The sequence below is a fragment of the Pinus tabuliformis genome, chromosome 5_2 (genome assembly GCF_031772625.1).
Source record: "Pinus tabuliformis cultivar Carrire ecotype Pingquan chromosome 5_2, CPIR1, whole genome shotgun sequence".
Taxonomy (NCBI): Eukaryota; Viridiplantae; Streptophyta; class Pinopsida; order Pinales; family Pinaceae; genus Pinus; species Pinus tabuliformis.
In genome coordinates this window covers 407,864,165-407,886,948 of record NC_142306.1, presented here as the reverse complement: position 1 = coordinate 407,886,948, position 22,784 = coordinate 407,864,165, and the positions used below count along the sequence as shown (strand labels likewise).

At 37.4% G+C, this 22,784-nt stretch overlaps 1 protein-coding gene across 4 annotated transcripts in view; it reads right to left on the bottom strand.

The window, feature by feature from the left end:
• Nucleotides 1-1,397: 1,397 nt before the first annotated feature.
• LOC149159249 (U6 snRNA phosphodiesterase-like protein) overlaps nt 1,398-22,784 on the bottom strand; it is a 146,794-nt gene continuing 125,407 nt past the window's right edge. Inside the window, exons 4-6 of one of the 4 annotated variants that reach the window (XM_089433451.1) lie at nt 17,860-17,925; nt 11,598-11,781; nt 1,398-1,682 (exon numbers count right to left, since the gene is read on the bottom strand). In XM_089433451.1, the coding sequence (XP_089289577.1) occupies nt 1,503-1,682; nt 11,598-11,781; nt 17,860-17,925 (430 nt within the window). In that variant the 3' untranslated portion in view covers nt 1,398-1,502. Of the gene's footprint in view, nt 1,683-11,597; nt 11,782-17,859; nt 17,926-22,784 lie in introns of those variants that run through there. The other 3 variants (XM_089433452.1, XM_089433455.1, XM_089433453.1) reach the window with 3 other exon arrangements.

Genomic DNA, 22,784 nt, shown 5'->3' with positions numbered 1-22,784 from the left:
ATCCATTTGGCCATTAGCTTTGCCCTTAGGCTTACAATGATTAAATACAGCTTTTATAAACAAGTAGATTTTCCTAGATCCATAATCAATCCATGATTTATTCCCTAAATCTCTTATGCTTTTCAAGGTAGATTTGGTTTTGCCTTATGGACAAAATCTTACCTATCCATACATTTTCTAAAACAACTCATACTTCTGTAATAATTAAATAAACTAAGATTATTTACAAATAAGGAATTAGAATTCAATTTCAATGTTGAAACCCCTTTTGGAACTTCGGATGCCCCTGCATCAAATGGACATAGTATTAAGAGTTGAATGGTTGATATAATTGAATACCCATGCCACAAACTCCAAGACTATTTTATGGCATTCAAATGAGAAGGAAAGAACTACAAGTTATATGGTTCAAGAAGCCAAAATCACCCACTAAAAAACTCACAAATCCCATGCTTCCATTACAAACAAGCTTTCTAAATATCCTAAAACAAATCTAAAATCAAGATGACTTTCCATAATGGAAGATGAACTCATTTAGGGCTGCTTTGAGAAACAAAAAAAAAATTATAAAGGGAAGACATTGTTTAAGAAATTTTGAAAAAACAAAAAAAAATATAATCAATAGTAAAACATAAGAAATAATAAAAATAAATTAAATCATTTCATAGTCATAACCTTTCATGAAAAGTCAATAAAGTGCCCAATTAGGATTAAAATTATTTATGAGAGGTGTTCTCATTGTAAAACATCCCATATTCCATGCATCTTTGATGTATCAAATACATTAATATTCTCGAGTTGTTGAACATTTTTTTATGGAATTATATGCTCCACAAATGTAACCCAATTTTTGTTTTTAAGCAAAGTAAAATTCAACATCGTGCACACTTCTTAGGAAATATGGTAGCTAAAATAAATAGAGAACCATAGTAGGTTATTTTACCTTTAAAGGAAGAAATTTTCACAAGTGTAAAATTAGTCAACAAGCAACATTTTGTAATATACAAAAGATTCAAACTTGATAAAATTATAAATTGATGTTTTTAACAGAGTCTAAATGTAACCTACACAAGATATGTAGGATACACTGCCATCAATATCAATGTTTGTGTGGTCTGAAAAATATAATTTGTAGGAAATTTTAGTTTGCAATGTAAATTGTACCTTGGTCCACAATAATAAAGGAATGACATTAATATTGCTTACGTCTAGTTTCATGGAAGTTACAAGCTAAAATCTAAAACCTATTTTGACAGCGATCATAGCCGACACCATTCAAGAATATGATTTTGACCATACAAAATTAGAAAACCCTTATATGAAAGAAATATGAATGAAATTAAAAAAAAAAAAAAAAAACTACAGCCATAAAAAAAAAATAGCAGTCACAAAACAAATAAAATGCAATTAATCCATTAATGCAAGAGCTCCACTCGCATGGATTTCATTGAGTTTACTACAAACTTTTAATGCTGATATTTTAATTATACAATGCCACCTTTTCAAATTGAGTATGTCTGTTGGCCAATTTTACACTCAATTCCACTGAACATGTACGACCATATGTTTTTCTTGGTGGAACCCACATTTCCTTTCAGTCTGTTTAACTCATCAGCTGTCTGCTTGAGTGTTAATGTGATGTCCCCCAAACCCCAAGCCACTGATATATGGGGGCGAGGATTCTGCAATGGAAGATAAAAATGCTTCATTATGGCTATATTCAAAAAACTACAACAAACACAATTTATTCCATGTCAGATCCTACTCTCCATATTTTTTCCAAAATAATTCAGAGAAAGCATCCCACATTCACAACATCATAAGAAAAAACCACAAGTCAACTATTGAAAGGCCACCTAGTTTATTCCTTTTCTCAAGTAAGTTTACAAGGGATTTCAATATTCAATCTAACTTGCATGGACATTTTGAGATTTTAGAATAAAGTTTTCACCTACAATAATATTTAGGATCTTAGATCATTTGCATGAGTTTAAGCATTAATAGAATCAGCATCAATTTTTTTCTTCCATCTTTGTTGCACATGAAAGATAGCCCCAAATAATTATTAATATAATGTAATGAACCAATGTAACTCATATCAAGTTATCCAAAATAAATGGAATAACATAAAGGGCCCTATCAAGATTACAATATTATATTGAATAAAAACATGAGAAATGATAATAGAATTGCAACGAGAGCCCTATGTAAATACCTAAGCGTGTTTTCACTGAGGGACATGTTCTTTCATTATGATGTATCTTCATTAATTAATAATCATTAATATTTATTGGCATTTATATTTATTATATTAATATAATAACCATTTTTTTCTCTTTTTTTCCGAACTATATTGAACTTAGGTCCTAGCCAGCCCCAATTTTGGATGGAAGAACGATTTGCACACCAGTGGGATGCTATCACTAGGATTGTGCGAAGCTCAGTCGAGCTTGGACACCTCTTAAGATAGTTTAATTCCCCCAAAGGCAGCTCCCATCCTCAACCCCTTCCCATGAGATTTGAACCTATGACCACTTACGTTAAAGTGAAATATATTTGTTTTATGAATTATTTCCTATATATAATTATTTAAACGCAAATTTTTATGATATATTCAATTTAGCTCTCACAAGTCCAATGGAATCTCTCCAAATGAATGTATCTTCATCCTCTCCCTTAGGCTCTTTTAATAATTTCAAATTGAACAAAATCTCTAACCCTTAACCTCCAAAGTGACAGAAGACTAGGTTTAAATCCTAACCCACTTAGAACTAAGCCACTTAAATAACTAAATATTTATCCTTAGAAATTTCTTCAATTAGCCAACATTAATCAATCAAATTAATTATCGTATTTTTCCTAAGTTAGACTTAAGAAAGAAATTATATTAGTTGTTCCTCTCAAACCACCACCTAAAGAGGACTTGTTATCCTACGTGCAAGACATTAGCCTACAAAAGACCTTTTGAAGCTACAAAATCAACAAAAAATAATGAATGAGAAAAATGATCATATCGTCTAATCATCAATGTCCATGCTCGTCAAAACTAAAGATATATGCCTTGAATATTCTTGTAATCTTTCCAAAAATCCCTAAAATCTTCCCAGAACATCCTTATTGGAATGCCCCTGAAATCTGCCTAGAACATCTTGGGGATGGCCAGCAAATCCCCGAGCCCCCATTAAAGTCCCCAACAATTTTGGGGCATCACCTAAGGGTCCACAAATCCCTGAAGCACGTGAATGATGGGTAAACAGGTTTTTTTGGGGCGATAGGTTCCTGTGCAACATAAATATTAATGTCTATTACATATAAGTTGGTGTAAGCTTTCACAATGAGACATGTTACATAGAGTTCTTGAGATGAAATTGTTGAATGTGTACCTAGGTTCGGTCTTCATTACATTTTATGTACTATTGACTTTATGTATTTGATGTAAAAGAGAAAATTATTGTCAAGCATGGGGTTTTATGGTCAAAATCAATTTGTTTTAGGTCAAAGCACCCATTGTGTGCTTCTAGGTTTTGCCATAGAGTCTAGAAGTCAAAAGAGTCATTGTCATGTGTAGACCCTATTGGGCATTTTATAAGTGAAAAGAATATATTTTGAGTCAAAAGTGTCAAAATTCCCCTCCAAGACCAAGTTGGCCTGTCAATGAAGAAGTCAACCTAATTAGGGTTACTTGCCCTCCTTGAAAGCCTATATATAAGAGACCATTTGACTTCATTTGAACACTCACTCACTCATTTACTCAAGGAAGTGAAGACAAAAAGAAAAAGACAAGCGAAGGTCTAGAAGGAAGAAGGCAAGACGAAATTCTGAATTTTACTCTCTCTATCTCTCACACGTGCGAAAAGAAGCTAGGGTTTCTGCAGCTACAAGGTCGAAATTTTTGATCTCTCAAGAAGGACCCAAATCTGAAGTAAAGAAGTTTATTTTATGGTCCACTGGCCTAGAAGGAAGAAGCGAGCTAAGCGAAGCAAGGAAGAAGCAAAATTAGCCTCTCTATCCCACACATTCGAAGTTGCAATGGTTTTGAAGGATCGAAGTTGCAGCAGTCACTAGAGGGTCAAAGTTGTAGCAGTTGTTGGAGGGCCAAAATTTGTTGTTCAAGAAGGTTTGACTAGTTTTGACTTTGAGAAGATAAGCTCATTATTAGAATAATACTATTTAGTGTTTAATGTTCATTCTTATTAGTTGTTGTTATTTTTATCGTTTTAGCAGTTTCTTAGATGAAACTGGCTATTTCTATTTCCTAATAGAAACTTGATGTTTCTATTACTGTAAATATCTCTGTATTACTTATTGAGCTTCATTTTGCTCATGTAAATCAATTCAATTCATTCATTCATTGATTATGGTATCGGAGCTTAGTTTTTTTCGAAATAATTTTTCATTATTTGGAAAATTTTGCTTCATTTCGAAATAGCTCTCTAGGAATTTGGAAAAAAAAATTGTGTAGTGTTGGGTCGGATTTGGTGTAATTTCGGGTTACAGTGGGTGTGGATTTTTTCGCTCCTGTTCTGAGATCTCCAGTACCTGAAGGACAAGTCGTGGGGATCAAACCTAGGAGTTTCAATGTCTGTTGTATTCTGCATCTGGAAGGCAATCTGTCACGTGCACGATCTGAGACGCTTCTTGACTCTAGCGGACAATTTTCTCCATTTGACTCCCGTTAGCACCGTTATCAGCACTGCGCCCTTGGTAGACGCTCACGGCAACGGAAGAGCCAGTACCTCGTCGAACAAAGCGGGATTCGATGCCAAAAGCCAAAGCACAGGGCCACGGACTTTCTCCCGCTGTAATAAGAACACAGCCTTTAGCACGTCCGGTATGCAAGCAGGCATTTGCATTTTCTGATAGAAATCGAAGCGCATTCTACTTAAATCTCACACGTATGCTCCGTCCAATATTTTAAGAATCTGTGCGCTAGAAAACTCGACCTGGACAGGAGAGATTCCAAGGGCACTTCACTCGCCCGAGTTAGAAACGATGTCGCCGCTCGCCGTCGATGGTAACGCTGGCGAAGAACGACCAAACGTGGTCAAAGTCATCGGAGAACAAAACACTGAGGCAGCCCAGCCGTAATTGCTCAGAAAACAAGGGATTAGTATGATCGATTGATGCTTCGACGGTTTCTCTGTTTGGCGTAATACAACCTCTTGAAAACGCATCGGTGAAACTGCTCTCCGCACGTCCGGCTCTCTGTGGTTTGAATTTTTTTTTACCACGTTCTGTCCTGAACCAATATATTTATATATATGGTGCTCGTATGGTGTACTTTGTTGGGCTGGACATATGGCCTAACTATGAAAGTCTGATTTGGTAGCTTATTCCTGGGATATTATCTCAAGGGACCGTGTCATACTTTTCTTGACATTTCCATTTCAATTTGTTTTTCTGAAGCCGCAGATTGGACGTGGATTTTTGGTACCTGCAAATGCATGTTTTATGCGGGAGTAATTATTGAGCGTGGGGATTTTTTTTACCTGTCAGATTTTGTCCAGATCAGCCAGCATTTGCATTGAAATCCGTGCTAGAATCTTTTGTTGTTGGGAAACGTGCAGATGGCTTCGCTAACAAATCTGATGTTGGAAAGCAGTCAACAATTTAATGGCACAAATTATAACATCTGGAAACAAAGGATGTTGCCCATTTTTGAATATAGGTGTCTTGATCAGCTCGTTCTAAATAAAGAGCTCCGTCCTAGTACAGTTGGCACTGATCAAGATAAGTTTGATGATCGAAATCGAGAAGCCGTTATGCTTCTCAAGCTCTCTATGACTGATGATCAGTTACCGCAGATTCTTTCAGGCAAGACAGCTGCCGAGATCTTGCAACATTTGAAGGAATTGCACGAGACATCCGACAAGAGCAAAGCTTTCTTTCTCAAGAATCAGTTGTTCTCCATCATGATGGACGAACATGTCTTTATAGGAACATCTTAACAAAGTTAAAGACATTCGAGATCAGCTTGAAGCCATTGGTCGGACCATGGAGGAAGAAGATATGGTAGTCATCACTCGAAAAGTTTACCACAATCTTATGAGCACTTCATAGAAACACTCAACATTACCTCCACTAATGTTGATCTGAAGTTTCCAAAGTTATGCACCAAACTCATGCAGCAAGATCGTTGGAAACAACAGTTTCGTAGTGGTGCTTCATCAGCCTCCTCAGAAAATGATTTTGCTGCCAAATATCAGTCCTATCAGCAGAAAGGTTCTTCTCAGCCTTTTGATCCTGCTAGGAAGAAAAATGTGCAGTGTAATTACTGTCACAAGTTCGGCCACATGAAGAAAGATTGCCGACAGAGGATTGCTTCTGAACAGAAGAAACAGGGAGGGCCCCATCAGACAGCGAATGTTGCAGAACATTCCGAGCAGACAGAATCTGCCTTTTATGCCTTTATGGCTAAAAGGTCTTCAGATCATGTCCTGTCTTCTGCGTGGTACATTGACTCTGGTGCATCACGCCATTTCTCTCACAGGCATGACTGGTTTATTGACTTCTCATCTTTCAGTGATTCTGTGGTATTCGGCGGAGGTGAAGAGTACACAGTGGTTGGCAAAGGTACAATTCAAATCCAGTCTGGTGGGCGCACACTCATCTTCCTGAATGTGTACTATGTTCCTAGTATGGAAATTAATCTGTTGTCTGTCAGCCAAATTATGAAGAACTCTCCTCAGCTTGATGTAGTGTTCAGTGCGCACAAGTGCTCCATCATCAACAAGGACACTAGTCTTATTGTTGTTGTTGGCTTAGAGGATCATGGTCTATACAGGCTTCTTGACACTGGCGATTCTCCAGAAATAGCTCTAGCAGCTCGTGTTTCTCCTATTAGCACCCTATGGCATCAGCGATATGGGCATCTAAACATGCAGTATCTCTCTCAGCTCTCTCGGGAGGGACTTGTGTCAGGGTTACCTGGGATTCAGACTCACCAGTTGGGAGTATGCAGCGCCTGTCAAGCTAGCAAGCAACATCGGTCTTCATTCAAGGATGGAGAATCTTGGCGCGCATCTAAGGTACTCCAGTTAATTCATGCTGATATTTGTGGTCCTATGAATACATCTTCTATTACTGGTTGCAAATATTTTTTACTTATTGTAGATGATTTCAGTAGAAAGATGTGGGTGTATTTTCTAAAATATAAATCTGATGTATTTAGCATCTTTCAAAAGTTTAAAACCTTAGTTGAAAAAGAGTCTCGTTGTAATATCATGACTCTTTGGACAGATAACGGGGGGGAATTTTGTTCTTCTACTTTCTCCAACTTCTGTGATATTCATGGCATCAAACGCCAGTTAACTACACCCTACACTCCTTAGCAGAATAGTGTTTTTGAACGCCGCAACCGTACAGTTGTTGAAATGGCTCGTTCCATGTTACAACACAAGAGTGTTCCGAACAAATTCTAGGCTGAAGCAGTATTTACCAGTGTTGCACACATCGCGATCGGGATTTAATCGGCGCCGGGAAAAAAGCGGAAAAAATCGTTAAAATCGGGAAAAAATCGGAAAAAAGCGGGAAAAAATCGTTTGGCACAAAAATATTCATTTTTTTTCATTTTTTTTTCAATTTTTTTAATATCTAAACCATCTACGACATAAAATAAATACATTGACACATAAATATGATAAAAAAACTAATATATAAGATGTTTAATATCATTTCTAGCGCTAAAATCACACATAACATTGAATCATGTCCTGAATAGTAAGTCCCAACTCAGCCTCAAAATATCAACAAAAAATATGATAATGTATCTCATCATGTCATAATGTCATATACAATAAAATGAAAGTCTAATCCTATTGATTTCCTCTGCCCCTCTTGCGAGAAAATGCCACAGCTTTCCCTTTCCCTCTAGATGTAGATGCTGGTGCCCGTGCAGGTGGAAATGGCAGTGGAGTCTGATGTGATCTAGACGTTGAAGAACTAGAAGAAGGAGCTATAGGAGGTAGACCACGTCCTCTACTGGTGGCAGGGGTAGCCCGGGCAGGTGGTGTCACCTGGAAACATTACAATCTCCCAATCCTGAAATCCTGAAAAACTGATAAGTCTGCTGGATTTTAAATGAAATCTAAAATTCTACTTTCTCCATATGAAATCCAATGAGGCTGGAACCACTCTCAAACATCCTGAGTCATTTCATGGTAATGTTAAAAATTTAAGTAAAAGGATGAAAATGAAGATTAAGGAGAATGTCACTTTTACTTTAAGAATTTAACATTACCATGAATAGCATATCCATACTAGGGCCTAGACTTGATCATTAAGCTACCCCACTCAAAAATTATTTGTTTCTTTCAAAAAACATTGCATGAAAAAACCCAAAAAAAGTTATAAAACTATGCTGTCTTGATCCCCCACGATTTTTTCGTTAAAAATCGCGCTTTTTTCGAAAAAATCGCGATTTTTTGAAAAAAGCGCGATTTTTTCAGTAAAAATCGGCAAAAAAAAAGTAGGCGATTTTTTCGTATAAAAATCGCGATTTGATCGGCAAGATGAAAAAATCGCGATTTTCCGATAAAATCGCGATTTTATCGCGATTTTAACAACACTGGTATTTACTGCTATCTATCTTCTTAACCGATCACCTACTCAGGCTGTTAAAGGCAAGACCCCGAAGAGGTTTGGTCTAGCCGTAAGCCTAAGATCAGTCACCTCAAAGTATTTGGCTCGGTCGCATATGTTTGGATTCCAACTGCTAAGCGCTCTAAGTTGGATTCCAAAAGCCAGAAACTCATGATGACAGGGTACAGTGATCATCAGAAGGCCTATAGGCTGATAGATATAGCCACTGGTCGTCTTAGCTTCAGTCGAGATGTAGTATTTGATGAAGACAGAGGATTCTTTCAGTCTCCTCCTTCTGAGCAGTGTTCTAAGGATCAGCCTCACAGTGTTCTTCTTCTGGTAGGTCCACCTAATGGGAGGGATGATGCAGCATCAGTATTTGATAATACTCTACCTGAGCTTCCTCCGGAAAATAACCCTCATCTTGCTGCTCCTATTGTTCCTGAGCCCTCTCCACCTCCTCCTGAGATTGGTTCCTCTACTCTCCAGCCTAAATGGTGGGCTAAAACCATTGGTGATCTCCGGGATAATGAGCTCCTTGAAGGTAGAACTTCTAGACATAAGAGCAAACAGCAGTCTACAGTAAATTTTGCTCTTATGGCTAACCTGCATAGTATTTTTGAGCCTCAAACCTATTCAAAGGCTAAGGGTACACCTGAGTGGGAACAGGCTATGGACGTTGAATTCCAAAGTCTTCAGAAGAATCACACTTGGACCCTTTCTGATCTTCCTGCAAGGAAAAAGCCCATTAGCTGCAAATGGGTGTATAAAGTGAAATACAAAGCAGATGGAACCCTAGACAAGTATAAAGCTCGCCTTGTTGCTTGAGGGTTCTCACAGAAGGAAGGCATTGACTACGAGGAGACCTTTGCTCCTACAGCCAAGATGAGTACCATACGGCTTGTCCTTGCCTTAGCAGCTCAGTTCAATTGGAAAGTCCATCAGATGGATGTAAAGAGTGCTTTTCTGAATGGTGACTTACAGGAAGAAGTCTACATGACGCAGCCTCCAGGATTCAAGGTTGCTGGTCAAGAACAGGAAGTCTGTAAATTAGTCAAAGCACTCTATGGGCTAAAACAAGCTCCTCAGGCTTGGTACATAAAAATGGATCAGTACCTCACAGATCATGGTTTTCAGCGCAGTCCATCTGATGCAAACCTGTATATCAAGCACACTGGTGATGATATTTTGTTTGCGGTTGTCTATGTGGATGACCTTATCATTACTGGCATCTCTGCACATTTGATCCATGGAATCAAACAAGACTTATGCAGCACCTTTGATATGACAGACTTGGGACTTCTTCATTACTGTCTGGGGGTTGAAGTCTAGCAGACTGAGAACAACATCTTTCTCTCTCAGTCCAAGTATGCCAAAAATCTTGTGGACAGGTTCAGAATGCAGGATTGCAAACCGGCCACGACTCCTATGGAACCAGGGCTCAAACTTTCAACTCAGTCATCCTCCCCCCTTGTGGATGAAACTTTATTCAGGCAATTAGTGGGCAGCCTCATCTACCTTACTGCCACTAGACCTGACATCAGTTTTGCAGTGAGCTACATTTCCCGCTTCATGTCAGCTCCTAAGGCTGATCATTGGATAGCAGCAAAGCGTGTGCTACGATATGTGCGTGGCACTCCTGATTATGGACTCCTATACACTCGAAGTTCCGATCCTATACTCAGTGGTTACACAGATTCTGACTGGGCCGGTTCGGTTGATGACCGAAAATCTACAGTTGGGTATGTGTTTAGTCTAGGATCCGGTGTTGTCACCTGGACTAGTAAGAAGCAGCAGGCAGTGGCTCTCTCCTCAACCGAAGCAGAGTATCGTGGAGCCGTTAAGGCATCTTGTGAGGCAGTTTGGCTTCGACGTATGCTTGCGGATATGCATGTTTCCCAGACAGGTCCTACTCCCTTGTTTTGTGATAATCAAGGAGTGCTCAAACTTGCCAAGAATCCAGTCTTTCATGAACGAACAAAGCATGTGGAAACCCATTGCCACTACATTCGCCAGCTTGTTGAAGACGGATCCGTTCAGTTGCGATATGTTCCCACAACGGAGCAGCCCGCAGACATCTTCACCAAGCCTCTTGGTCCTGATAAGTTTGTAAAATTCAGAGGGTCTATTGGTGTTGTAAATAGATTGAGCATTAAAGGAGGGTATTAGAATAATACTATTTAGTGTTTAATGTTCATTCTTATTAGCTGTTGCTATTTTTATCATTTTAGCAGTTTCTTAGATGAAACTGGTTGTTTCTATTTCCTAATAGAAACTTGATGTTTCTATTACTGTAAATATCTCTGTATTACTTATTGAGCTTCATTTTGCTCATGTAAATCAATTCAATTAATTCATTCATTGATTACTCATCAAAAAGGAACGATGACTTGGTCTTGGAGGGGTCTTTGTAAGGGTCTTGGAATTCGTCATTTGAAGATTCTATAAGAAGAGAATTTCTTGTGGGTCTTCCTCTATAGGAGGGGTTTTGGCCCTGGCTAGCAGCCTACATCTTGTGTCCATTTGTTCTATTGATCTTCATGTTTTGGTAGTTGTTTGATGATAAGAACACCATAATGATCAAGATAAGACAAAGCAAATTATAAGTACATCAAGTTAAAGTAAAAGAACATCACAAGCAGTTATCAAAGTAAAAATAAATCACCCTAATCTATCTGCCCTAGATTTCTCAACATAAATTGCATGGTCCAGCAACTGAGTTAATCATCAAGGACAGGTGATAGATTTCAAAATCATCAGTGTTTCATCCTCAAGGATTAACTCAATCCATATTTCCAACTCTAGTGCATCAACCTTTCTACAGGCAATAGCAGGCATTTCTACACCTGTATAGACTTGAACCTGTTGTGCAAAACATACTTTTTGTACTTGTATGAGGATAGCCATTTTCCAATTCAATATTCAAGGGTTCACCAATGGGAGTGACATACTGTTCTGATTCAATCAAAATATTAACAGCTTCTAACATCTTCATGATTTTATTGTAAGAGCCATACATGAGTCAGTGAAGAAGATCCCACTAAAAAGTTTGTGCTTCCAGCCAGAACATCTGCCATGACAGCTTTCAGAAGCAGATTGCAGAATAATGTCCCCAAATCACCGCTGCCATGCACCTCCAAATTAAGACCAAAGGTGGATGTTAACCCTCTCATAGCAGAAGGCAAATCTTCACAAGTTACACTGGCAGAAAATGCAAGAGAAATTAGGTGGTATAGGGTTGCCTTGGTAGCATGGGAATGAGGGTGTTAGGTCCTCCAAAACATGAGAAAAAGTATGCTGGAAAATATGGAAAATGTCTATTGTATTAATATCCACTGTTTCCATCAAGAGGAAGCACAGTGGAAGATGCACTGAGAGAATAACCTGGAGAGTAAACAAATTCGATTTCAAGGAAAAACTGTATCCAACCAACTTTGTGCAATTATCAGGTGTGCCACATCACAGCAGCCAGGTAGTTAAGAAAAATTAAATCATCCCAGTTGGTGGCAAGGACATATCTTTTCAAAGAAGTCTATACAGTCAATGATTCCAACAAGAAGTATAAACATGAAAATAGAGGAATTAAACCTTGTCCAAGTCTGCATACTAAGGAGCACCATCTTGTAGCATCTCTTTTGTTTTATGGATTAGCAGCAAAGGTGCAGTGATGTGGATATATGACTTAAGCTGTATGTTAAATGATTGATGAACAGAGAAATTTATTATTAGGCTCAATACGTATCATACATAATAAAATGAATGTTTGATGCACTGAAGCAAGGAACCACAGGCTGTATCTTACAGGATTCGTGTATGAAGTCATGTGGCTGGAAGATGAAAGTGCAGGCAGTGCTTCTATTCCAACTACAGTATATTCTGTCACTTGGTGTCCTTCATCTTTGTTTGACTTAGTATCAAAGCAAATGTGGTAGAGAAGTGATATTCTGATCAAAAGGTTATAAGTTGTTTCAGAAGTTGTGCAAGGGTGTTGGTTGAAGTATCGGAAAGTCCTGATCAGGGGGTCATGTTTTAGTTGGGCGTTGAGCAGTTATGTAACAAATAAAATATATATAAATAAATGTAAAATAATGTAAATGATAATAGGCATAAATAATTATTAGTTAATTAGTAATTAGGTTGAAGAGGCATGTCTAAATGAGACATGACTCTTCGTGAAGAGACACTTGCCTGATATAAAAGCAAACCTCTCGTTCTCATTGTAAATATTCTGATTCTTATTCACACATTTAATATATAATATTTGTATCCTCATGGATATTTACATTCCAAGTCTTTTGGAGTAATTAATTTATAGAAGGAACTTTGTTCGCTTCATTTGGTATCAGAGGAGTTCGGTTCTCTAGGTTGCGTAACTGGTGCACAGAGCTCGTTCTCCTAGCCAGGTCCTTGACCGTCAAAGCTGTCAACATTGTTGCCGTTAAAGTGTTTCGCTACCAGTTTCAGGAGATTCTCCATACTGCTAACAGGTCTTTGGCCATTAGAAGAGTACAAAAAATATTCGTATAAAAAAATTATATTAAAAAAAAGAGTATTTAAAAAGAAAAAAATAAAAATAAAAACCATCAAAACGACCCTTCTAAAGTCGTCGATTGTTCCTACCTTCAGCGGCCTTTTCTGGCCCGACATCGATGATCGGAGAACCACAAATAACGCCACCACTTGAGGAGCTACAAACACCAATTGTCGTCATAATCTTCACACATCTACATCTGTGAACATCACACCGCCACCGCAACAATTCACCGACACATTGTTTGTTGTTGTCGCTCGACAAACTATCCATGGGCCACCATAATACCTTCAACCACAAAACATTGTCGCCTAACAAAGACCTTCCAACGCTGCATTGACAGCTCCTAACTGTCCACCGCTGCCCACAATTCCTCCGCTGCCTCCGCGTGAGTAGCCTTGTCGTCAGCTAAATTTCCAACCAGCAATCCGACAAATCATTATGGTCTCCTCTTAAAGCTTTCCGTGCGATCGTCCCACCATCCTCACCCAATCGCACGCTGTGACTCCTTGACCAGCCATAAACCTCTGTTCCGCTGACTTAAATTAGTCCTTGTAGACAAACCGACAAGTCGGTTGTCCCTGCCACCTGTCGGTCAGTTCCCTCGACCCAATTCCATTGTGTTGTCTACACAGTTTGCTCCGCCGCTTTACATGGTTTCCGAGGCATCAAGGGTCGTAACCCCTAACCATTACCATTGCGTAACCAGTCAGCCATATTTCAAAAAAAAAATCGAGTGGTTAAACATATTGTTAGCTTTATTAAATACAAACTATATTATATATTTTTAATATAGTTATATATATTAATATATTATTTAAAATATATATTATATATTAATTAATTTAATTAATTAGCATATTAAACAAAAAAAGGGGGCAAATATATTATCAAACCCCAAGTTCATCTTAACAAAGTAAAAATGGAGTCAATCGCTGACAATAAAGAAATTGAGTGTAGTTCAGAAATGAAAGAGGGAAGATTTTCTACAACCTTTAGTAAATGTGTTGATACACTATTTAAAATCAAAGGATCACTCGCAAGAAGAGATATCATAATCTCTATCATTCCTGCTGAAAGAAAAAAAAAAAAAAGTAATTATGTTAGTCCCAGTGTTTTTAAAACCGGAACCGGTGACCGGACCGGTCCACCTAATGAACCGGTTTACCGACCGGAACCAAAACAATAGAGACAAAATATGCAAAGTTTGCTCATTTATATACCATGCAAAGGTGATTATATCAAAATGGCACCGAGTGCAATACATATCATCGACAAAATAGCAAAATACATAAGAAATGAGGCTCTAAATGGCCTATAAAGTCCAAAAACAATGCTGCAAGCTACGAGGCCATTGGCCTACTACAAGTCTACAGTGTACACATGATCAATCATCAAGTCCATCACCACTACTAGACACAGGATCATCATCAGGAGCTACATAGACATCATCTGGTTCAGAGTCTGAGGATGCCTCAGCCTGATCTGCAACCTCAGTATCAATGCCACCAATGACATCAAGGAGAGTACACAAGAATTTGCTCAACAATAAGCTCAGTTATGTATGATGTACATCCAACATTTAGCAGGTAAACCTGGAAGGTAGTACAAGACTCCCCAAGTCTAAAGATACACAGACTAAGTCTGCAGGGGTCTTCAGTTTCCTTTACAATCAATAAATTCACACATTCATTGCTGCTCTATGACTGCTGCCTACTGCTATTCTCACTGCATCTTCCTTTTGCACTTCCTGCTCCCTCTATGCAACTTTTCACTGCTCCCACTGATCCAACTGTCCAATAACACTGTTGTCACTTGCTTACTCGTAATACCAGGTTACTGCCATCAAGAGGATTACTGTGTCATTGCCACTTTCACTGTCCATAGATCATAGCCATACCTCTCTGTCATGCTGCAGTCATCACTGTTGCACTGTTTGTGAAGTCACTGTCATGAGTCAAGCCATACAATCCTGTCATGACTCACTTGTGCTCATCACATTTTGTAATATTATAATATTTCTTTGTGACTTTGTCTTGTTGTGACATTGTAAGTTGTAACTTCTAGTACAATTTGTCGTCTAGTATAGTGTTTATCATTTAGATTCTCCAGCTGTATGCATGACTCCTATTTATATATTAAATTGGTATGTTGGGGAGTTACATAAGGTGTCAAATTTATGATAGGGTTCCTTTTCTATCTAAGGACCCTCGCTTCACTTTTAATGGATAAGCTATGTTCTCCAAGTTAATAAAATTGAAGTGCTTTTGCTTCCCATCTTGCTCCCACCTTTAGCTTATACCTATTTTGGCATCAGAGCCTAAAGATTAGGTCTCTTTCACTCCAGTTGGTCTATGTTTAGAATCTAGATAAGTGCTACAGTTTACTATATCCACATTTCTCATCCTGTCACTTGTTTTGTAGAACTTGGGTATTTGTTGGTGCCACATATCTGTGTATTTATCTACCATATTTGTAAATTTTCATCATGGGCATGAGCACACTGAATGTAGTACCGACTCTGATCACAGGTCACAAGTTGTGCCTAAAACCGGCCGGTTTAGGACAAAACCGGCCGGTTTGTTACAAACCGGCCGGTTTTGTCCTAAACCGGCCGGTTTTTACCGGTTAGGTCAAAAAATCGGGCAAGTGATGGGTTAAACCGGGTTTTTAGGCCGGTTCCGACCGGCCAGCTAGCTAACCGGCCGGTTTGACCGGTTACCGGTTTTCCAAAACGGTTTTTAAAACTATGGTTAGTCCTAAATGTGCTAACCAATTGGTGATTCCTGAATCAAATATAGTTGAAACAAATATTTATGGCGAATATGACAAACAATATGACATAAGCAATCTACACCTAAGTATTGGAGATTACACTTTTACCTCGCAATTCACCGTGAAAACCTTATTTCTTGACGATAGTGACATTGTTTTGGGATCACCCTGGATGGAAACTCTAGGATTTGTCATCTTAAATACGAAGAAAAAGTTTTTAACATTTTCTTACAAGAAGAAGAAAATAACACTCCAAGATGTTACACTGAAACCAAATTCAGTAACACCATACGATATATCAGATATTTCAAAAGTAATTTCTCAAGAAGATAAAAAAGTATTACAAAATATGCAAAATGAAATTTGACAAAAATGAAGAAGTTTCTCGACTTAAATACCATAGTGAAAAATTACTGCCGCAAATTAAGAAACTTAAGAAGGATAAGAAGTCATTAGAAAACAAGGTACAACAACTTATCGAGAAGGAAGCATCAAATGTAGGAATTCAAGTTGATGACAAAACAACAAATACCGATCCAATGAATATGACAACTCAAGAAGACAAGTTAGTTGAAGAAACAACACACTTAGATGTTGCAGTTCAGACAATGAACATCCCTAGTGAATGTTCCATAACCAACTCAACAACATCTTTGTCAGAAGGAAATCTAAAAATTGTCACATGCCCAGTAAGGAGAAATCAAACCAAAAAAGTCCCATATCGGCATCCGAATCATGAGAATAGACAAATCAACCACGCTACGTATCAGTACCAGTCAAAACCGGAACAACACGCTAATGTTCCAGATAATAGTGATGTAAACTCAATCCAGCCTTATGCTAACAAGTCGTTACAAAATTCCAGTGATCGGAATATTCCACAAAAGATTAATTTGGGATGGTTTGATCCCTTCTCAATGCGACAATTTTGTTTGTCACTTAGAAGATCATATCAGTTTGTATCGACGAAGATGACTATTCCAATACAGAAGGACATTCGAAGCCGAAAAAGAGATCAAGCCTTTTTCATCGACAAGCTTTGAGGACAAAGCTTTTTGAGGAAGAAGGCAATGTAACGAATAAAATATATATAAATAAATGTAAAATAATGTAAATGATAATAAGCATAAATAATTATTAGTTAATTAGTAATTAGGTTGAAGAGGCATGTCTAAATGAGACATGACTCTTCGTGAAGAGACACTTGCCTGATATAAAAGCAAGCCTCTCGTTCTCATTGTAAATATTATGATTCTTATTCACACATTTAATATATAATATTTGTATCCTCATGGATATCTTTATATTCCAAGTCTTTTGGAGTAATTAATTTATAGAAGGAACTTTGTTCGCTTCAAGTTACCTCCAACCATCATGTACAAATTACCTCTGTGAGTATACAGAAGCCCTCCTTTTTTCAAATGAAAGTGATATCACAAATGTTGGCTATTTGACCTTCATTCTGGCAATCACCTTGTACATATGTAAAGAGCAATGCTTATTAATAAAACTATGTCATTCTTCATACTCACAGACGCTGCTTTAAGTTTTCTTCCATTTAGCAGAGTCAACGCAATCACATATTCTGTTTCATTATCATTAAATTTATGACCATCGACTCCAGACAAATTCCATCTTCAACATAGAGTCACAGCTACAAAATAGCTTCAATAGTGCTTATATTAAGAGGACATTAATTTAACTGCAAATTTGTCAAATGTAATCACTTTGCTTCATCTTTTATCTTTTATCCACAGAACATTCCATATGCAAATTTCTACAGGCTGAGAACAACTTTTCTTTCAAGTGTCTTTTATAACAAAGCAATAAACGTAGCGAATAAACATCTAAAATAATGTTACACTATGTTAATTTCACTGAATCCGCCACCAGTACAATCTCTGGGTAGTCATATTAGATAACTGTATTTAAACTGACAGCATTGCAAATAAAAGGATGGGAGAGCTCATCACCTTATAAAATTCTGGGAGATTGTGCAGTCTGAAAATCTCATCGACAACATGAACTTGCTTAGATATCTATTCCAAAAAACATCAAAAATAATTAAATTCTTTGGAAGAACTCTGTAACCACAATATTTATCTTGATCTAGTTGTAGAGATACTAGATAAATAAAAGTGAACGCAATCTGTCATAAAAATGTTTAAAAAATGAATGTTATGCTTAAATGCTATATTTTGGAAATATTGATAAAGAAGAGCAATCATATACCATTCTATTAAGTCTGACCCGTGACAACTTCAATTGGCTTGCAAAGCTAAAAGACATAATATCCAAAAACTATAAAAGATGAGACATTGTGACTTTCAGAAGGCTTAGTCAATTTTTAAACGTTGATTGTATATTTTGAGACATGTTTAATATCTTAAGCCATCCTTGTCTTATAAATATTTATTATTCAATAATACAAAGGGAACCACTGTTAAAGCAGCAATCTCTCTCTATATTTCTCACTCCACTTCCTGCTCATATCAGTTCATATAAGAACTAGAGCTTCAGGAATCTCTCCCTAGATTTTTCAGAGTCAGTCTCTTCACCCAATTTTGCTCACTCGAGTCACTTTGGGACTTAGCCTATACATCCAAGCTCACATCATTTTTGTTTGTAAGTGCTTTTCATCTGTCTCAATGTTTTGAAATTTGTAAACCAAATTCAGCTCTCATTTATTTTTCGTCTTCTCCTTAGACTCCACCCAACTCGCACTTCTTTCCCATTCTTCTTCTACTTCGCACTTCTTTCGGCTTCAAGAGATATCGAACTTGCTGTGAGAGAGTTTGTTCCAAATGAATTCGACTAGCTTCTATTTATAGGCTTCAAGGGAGGTCGAATTGATGTCCTTAGGCCGACTTGATGTGGAGAATACGTAAATTATATTTAACTCAATATTAAACCTTTTTACATGATTCAAAAGCCCAAGAAGGGTCTCTTTAAAAGTACAATGACTCTATTGACTCAGAATAAATCTTGGAAGTCCTCAATGGGGACTTTAACCTAAAATATGGTGACCCAAGCATGAAACTCATGCTTTAATAAGTCACAATAATAATAATAATAATAATAATAATAATTTTCTTTATTTTTTTGACAAGTACATTACAAGATGACTCAAATACATTAATGAAAACCAAACCTAGTTACATTTTCCAACACTCCTTCTTAACTAGGGAGGTATTCATCATATACAAGTACAACGAAAATCTCAACTATATGAACCATGAAAAACTTTAGGCACCAGAATGCCACGGACTAGATTCTTGACCAAGGCAATCTATCCAAGTGGGAATATGGTGGACTCAAACTTTCAGCCTCTCTAGGTACAGTCAGGCTTACTTGCTAACCACCAACCCAAAGATCCAGGTGTGTACCCAAAAACAGAGCTCTATAATCAACACCACCTTTCCAACTTCGGGACCTAGACATCAACACAAAGTGTCGGCCAGATGTCCTCCCAGGCAATGCTTCACTCACAAAGCATCAACACTCTTAGATCCAACAGATCAAGGATAACCAATCTCTCCCAATCAAATTGATTGGTAACCAGCATGCTATCAACACCTTCAAGAGATTCACCTATAGAAACACAACCCCAATCAATAATATATTTTCATATGTACATAATCAAATACAAACCTCTAGGGTCTTCCAGACAACTTGATGTTGCTTCTCAACTTTTCATAGTAGGACTATCAACTGAATCTCTAACAGAAGATTCCTTAATCATACATTTTCCTTTCCTACTTCCCATGCAACAACATATCCTCCAAAATTCATTCTTCAATCAAAACCAAGTTATGACCTCCCTCTCAACCAGGGAGCGTCTCTTTATCTAGACTCCCTCTTAATCTAAGGGAGATCTCTTCTATTTTCTTCATCGAAAAATCTTTCATGGCTTCCAACCATTTCATCAAAGTTATCATTATCCCCATCATGCTCACATCAACGAACATCTTCACCATATTGAAGATTGTGTACGTGCACAACTTAGATAGCAAGTACAACCAAAACTATAGAAGCATGAAGTTAGCCATATCAGAATTACAGAAGTATTTCAACCTTACATATATTAGATACCCAAACTTAAACAAGAGACACATTCTCTTCAACATCTTGTTAGGGATTTTGTCATAAACCCTAGAATACTTCATAACACTTTTCATTCCATCTAGGGTTTCAAAGTTTCTTCCAAAGGTATGACATACCATTCTGCAACATAAACACTAGAAACAATTCAAACAAATAAAGATTTACAAGGCATCTAACAACTTTCAGAATTCATATGTTAGACTTTCCACTAGGGTTTCATACAAATCCTAGATTTCATACAAGAGTATTAATCAATCAAAACCAATCACAACTTAGTCATCAACATGACCTTCTTCCACAAGGGTTAGTTGCAATCCCTAGATTTTCCATCAATCACAACTAAAACTCAGATTTCAACGATCTTACACAAATCTCAAATTATCACATTGTCATCATACATCAGAGATTTTTACTTCTACTAAGGTTTAACTCCAAAACCCTAGAATTTCATTTTCACAATCTCAACAATCATTATATAAATAGATCTCAGATTGTTATATTACACATACTAGAGAATTTAACTACTACTAAGGTTTAGCTGCAAAACCCTAGACTTTCGAATATCATCATCCAGAAGCTCAGACAAGGACTTATATTATATCCTAAGACTTATGACCATCAATAACTAGGTCAACACACATATCTAGGAATTCATTATCATGCGTAAGCATATCATAAGTCAGACAACATTAATACATTAGACATTACTGACCTAGACTGAGCTAGGGTTTTGACAAATAGACACACATATATATACCTAGGGTTTCATTCCTAGGATCTTGCTTTCATAACAAAGGTTTTGCTTAAACCCTAAAAATCTAGGGTTTCATAACATATCAAAGAAAACCCTACTATTCTAGAATTTCAAAGGTTTGAGATCTCAGACAAACATCATTCAACCCTAACAAGTTAAGATTTCATGATCATACCGAAATCCCAATCATGACATCATCAACAAGAACTTCAAATAGCATTTCACAATATCCCTAAGTAGTTTAGGGTTTCAAACATTCACATTAGCATACCCTTAGGTTAGGGTTTTCCAAAGAACCTGTCTAGGGTTCTATAAAATCAGTGAAGAATAAGAGTGGGGTAGATTTATCAAGTAATGAATCACCCAAAATAAGAATCAATATGATTCAATATAGCTAGACACAACAATGTTAGTAATAGATTGTCAAATGAATAAACATTTACTATAAAGAAGTCAATGTAGTTTAACGCATACCTTTGTTTCTTGACAAACCTTATCTTGAGTGGCTTTCTTCCATATTCCTTGAGGATATAGCAGATGTCTTCCTAATCAAGACAATAGAGGGAGAATGGTGATAGCTATTTAATATAATCAAAACTAGATGAGTACATGAAACCAAAAGCTGAAAGGAAATGAGATACTTATCTTTGGGAGTTGTTGGGGGCTCCCTCCAAAGCTTGAGGGATACCTATACACTTATAAAACAAAAGAAAAAAGTATTTTCCAAAAAACATGTTAAAACCTATAAATTCAAAATACAAAAATAGAATATCTAAGACTAAAAGCAAAGGACTTAATAGTGTAAATCTCTTATATCAGATTCTTCGGATTTGACTTTCTTTGGGTCTCCTTCTTCAGCAATGTTGGCTTGATCTCTTTCTCTCTTCTTGTTTCTTGGATTGTCGGGATAGTCACTTCTATAGTGACCCTTCTTATGACATTGATAGCATTCTACCTTGGACATGTCTACTTTCTTCCTTGGCCCTCACAAATTTTTTCCTTTGTGTTAAGCAATGTAGGCATTTGATACTCCTTCAGGATTGGCAACTAGAGAGCACTGTTTTACAAGCCGGCCGATTCGAAACCGACTCGGCCGAGTCGAACCGAGTCATTAGCCTGAGGAGTGACTCGGCCACCTAACCGGTCCGGTTGACCGAGTCATGTGTGACTCGGTCAACCCGGCCGGGTCCGTTATGACTCGGCCGAGTCACACTTGGGACGGCTGGGCAGCATAAAAAGTTAAAAAAAAATCATTTTTTTGGTAATTTTTCAAATGTTTAATGCAGTTTATGGATTCACTGTTCATATCATTGTTATACAGGCTTGCTTCTTGCATGAGAATTTGGAGCTGATATTATGCCCAATTTCTCTTGTCTATTGTGCATGTTGTTACTTGAATTCATTTCTGTTTATCTGAAATATCTACACTGCCTGTCTTGCAATAAGAAGTTGCCTGTCTCTAAGGTTAAACAACTGCAACTGTTGTTGTGGATCCACCAATTGCACTAGGCGTATGACACTGTTTTACAAGCCGGCCGATTCGAAACCGACTCGGCCGAGTCGAACCGAGTCATTAGCCTGAGGAGTGACCCGGCCACCTAACCGGTCCGGTTGACCGAGTCATGTGTGACTCGGTCAACCCGGCCGGGTCCGTTATGACTCGGCCAAGTCACACTTGGGACGGCTAGGCAGCATAAAAAGTTAAAAAAAAAATCATTTTTTTGGTAATTTTTCAAATGTTTAATGCAGTTTATGGATTCACTGTTCATATCATTGTTATACAGGCTTGCTTCTTGCATGAGAATTTGGAGCTGATATTATGCCCAATTTCTCTTGTCTATTGTGCATGCTGTTACTTGAATTCATTTCTGTTTATCTGAAATATCTACACTGCCTGTCTTGCAATAAGAAGTTGCCTGTCTAAGGTTAAACAACTGCAGCTGTTGTTGTGGATCCACCAATTGCACTAGGCGTATGATTGAGATAGGTGTTATGATCAGTTGGTGACATAAAGGAGAAAGGTAGAAACTTCAAAGATTG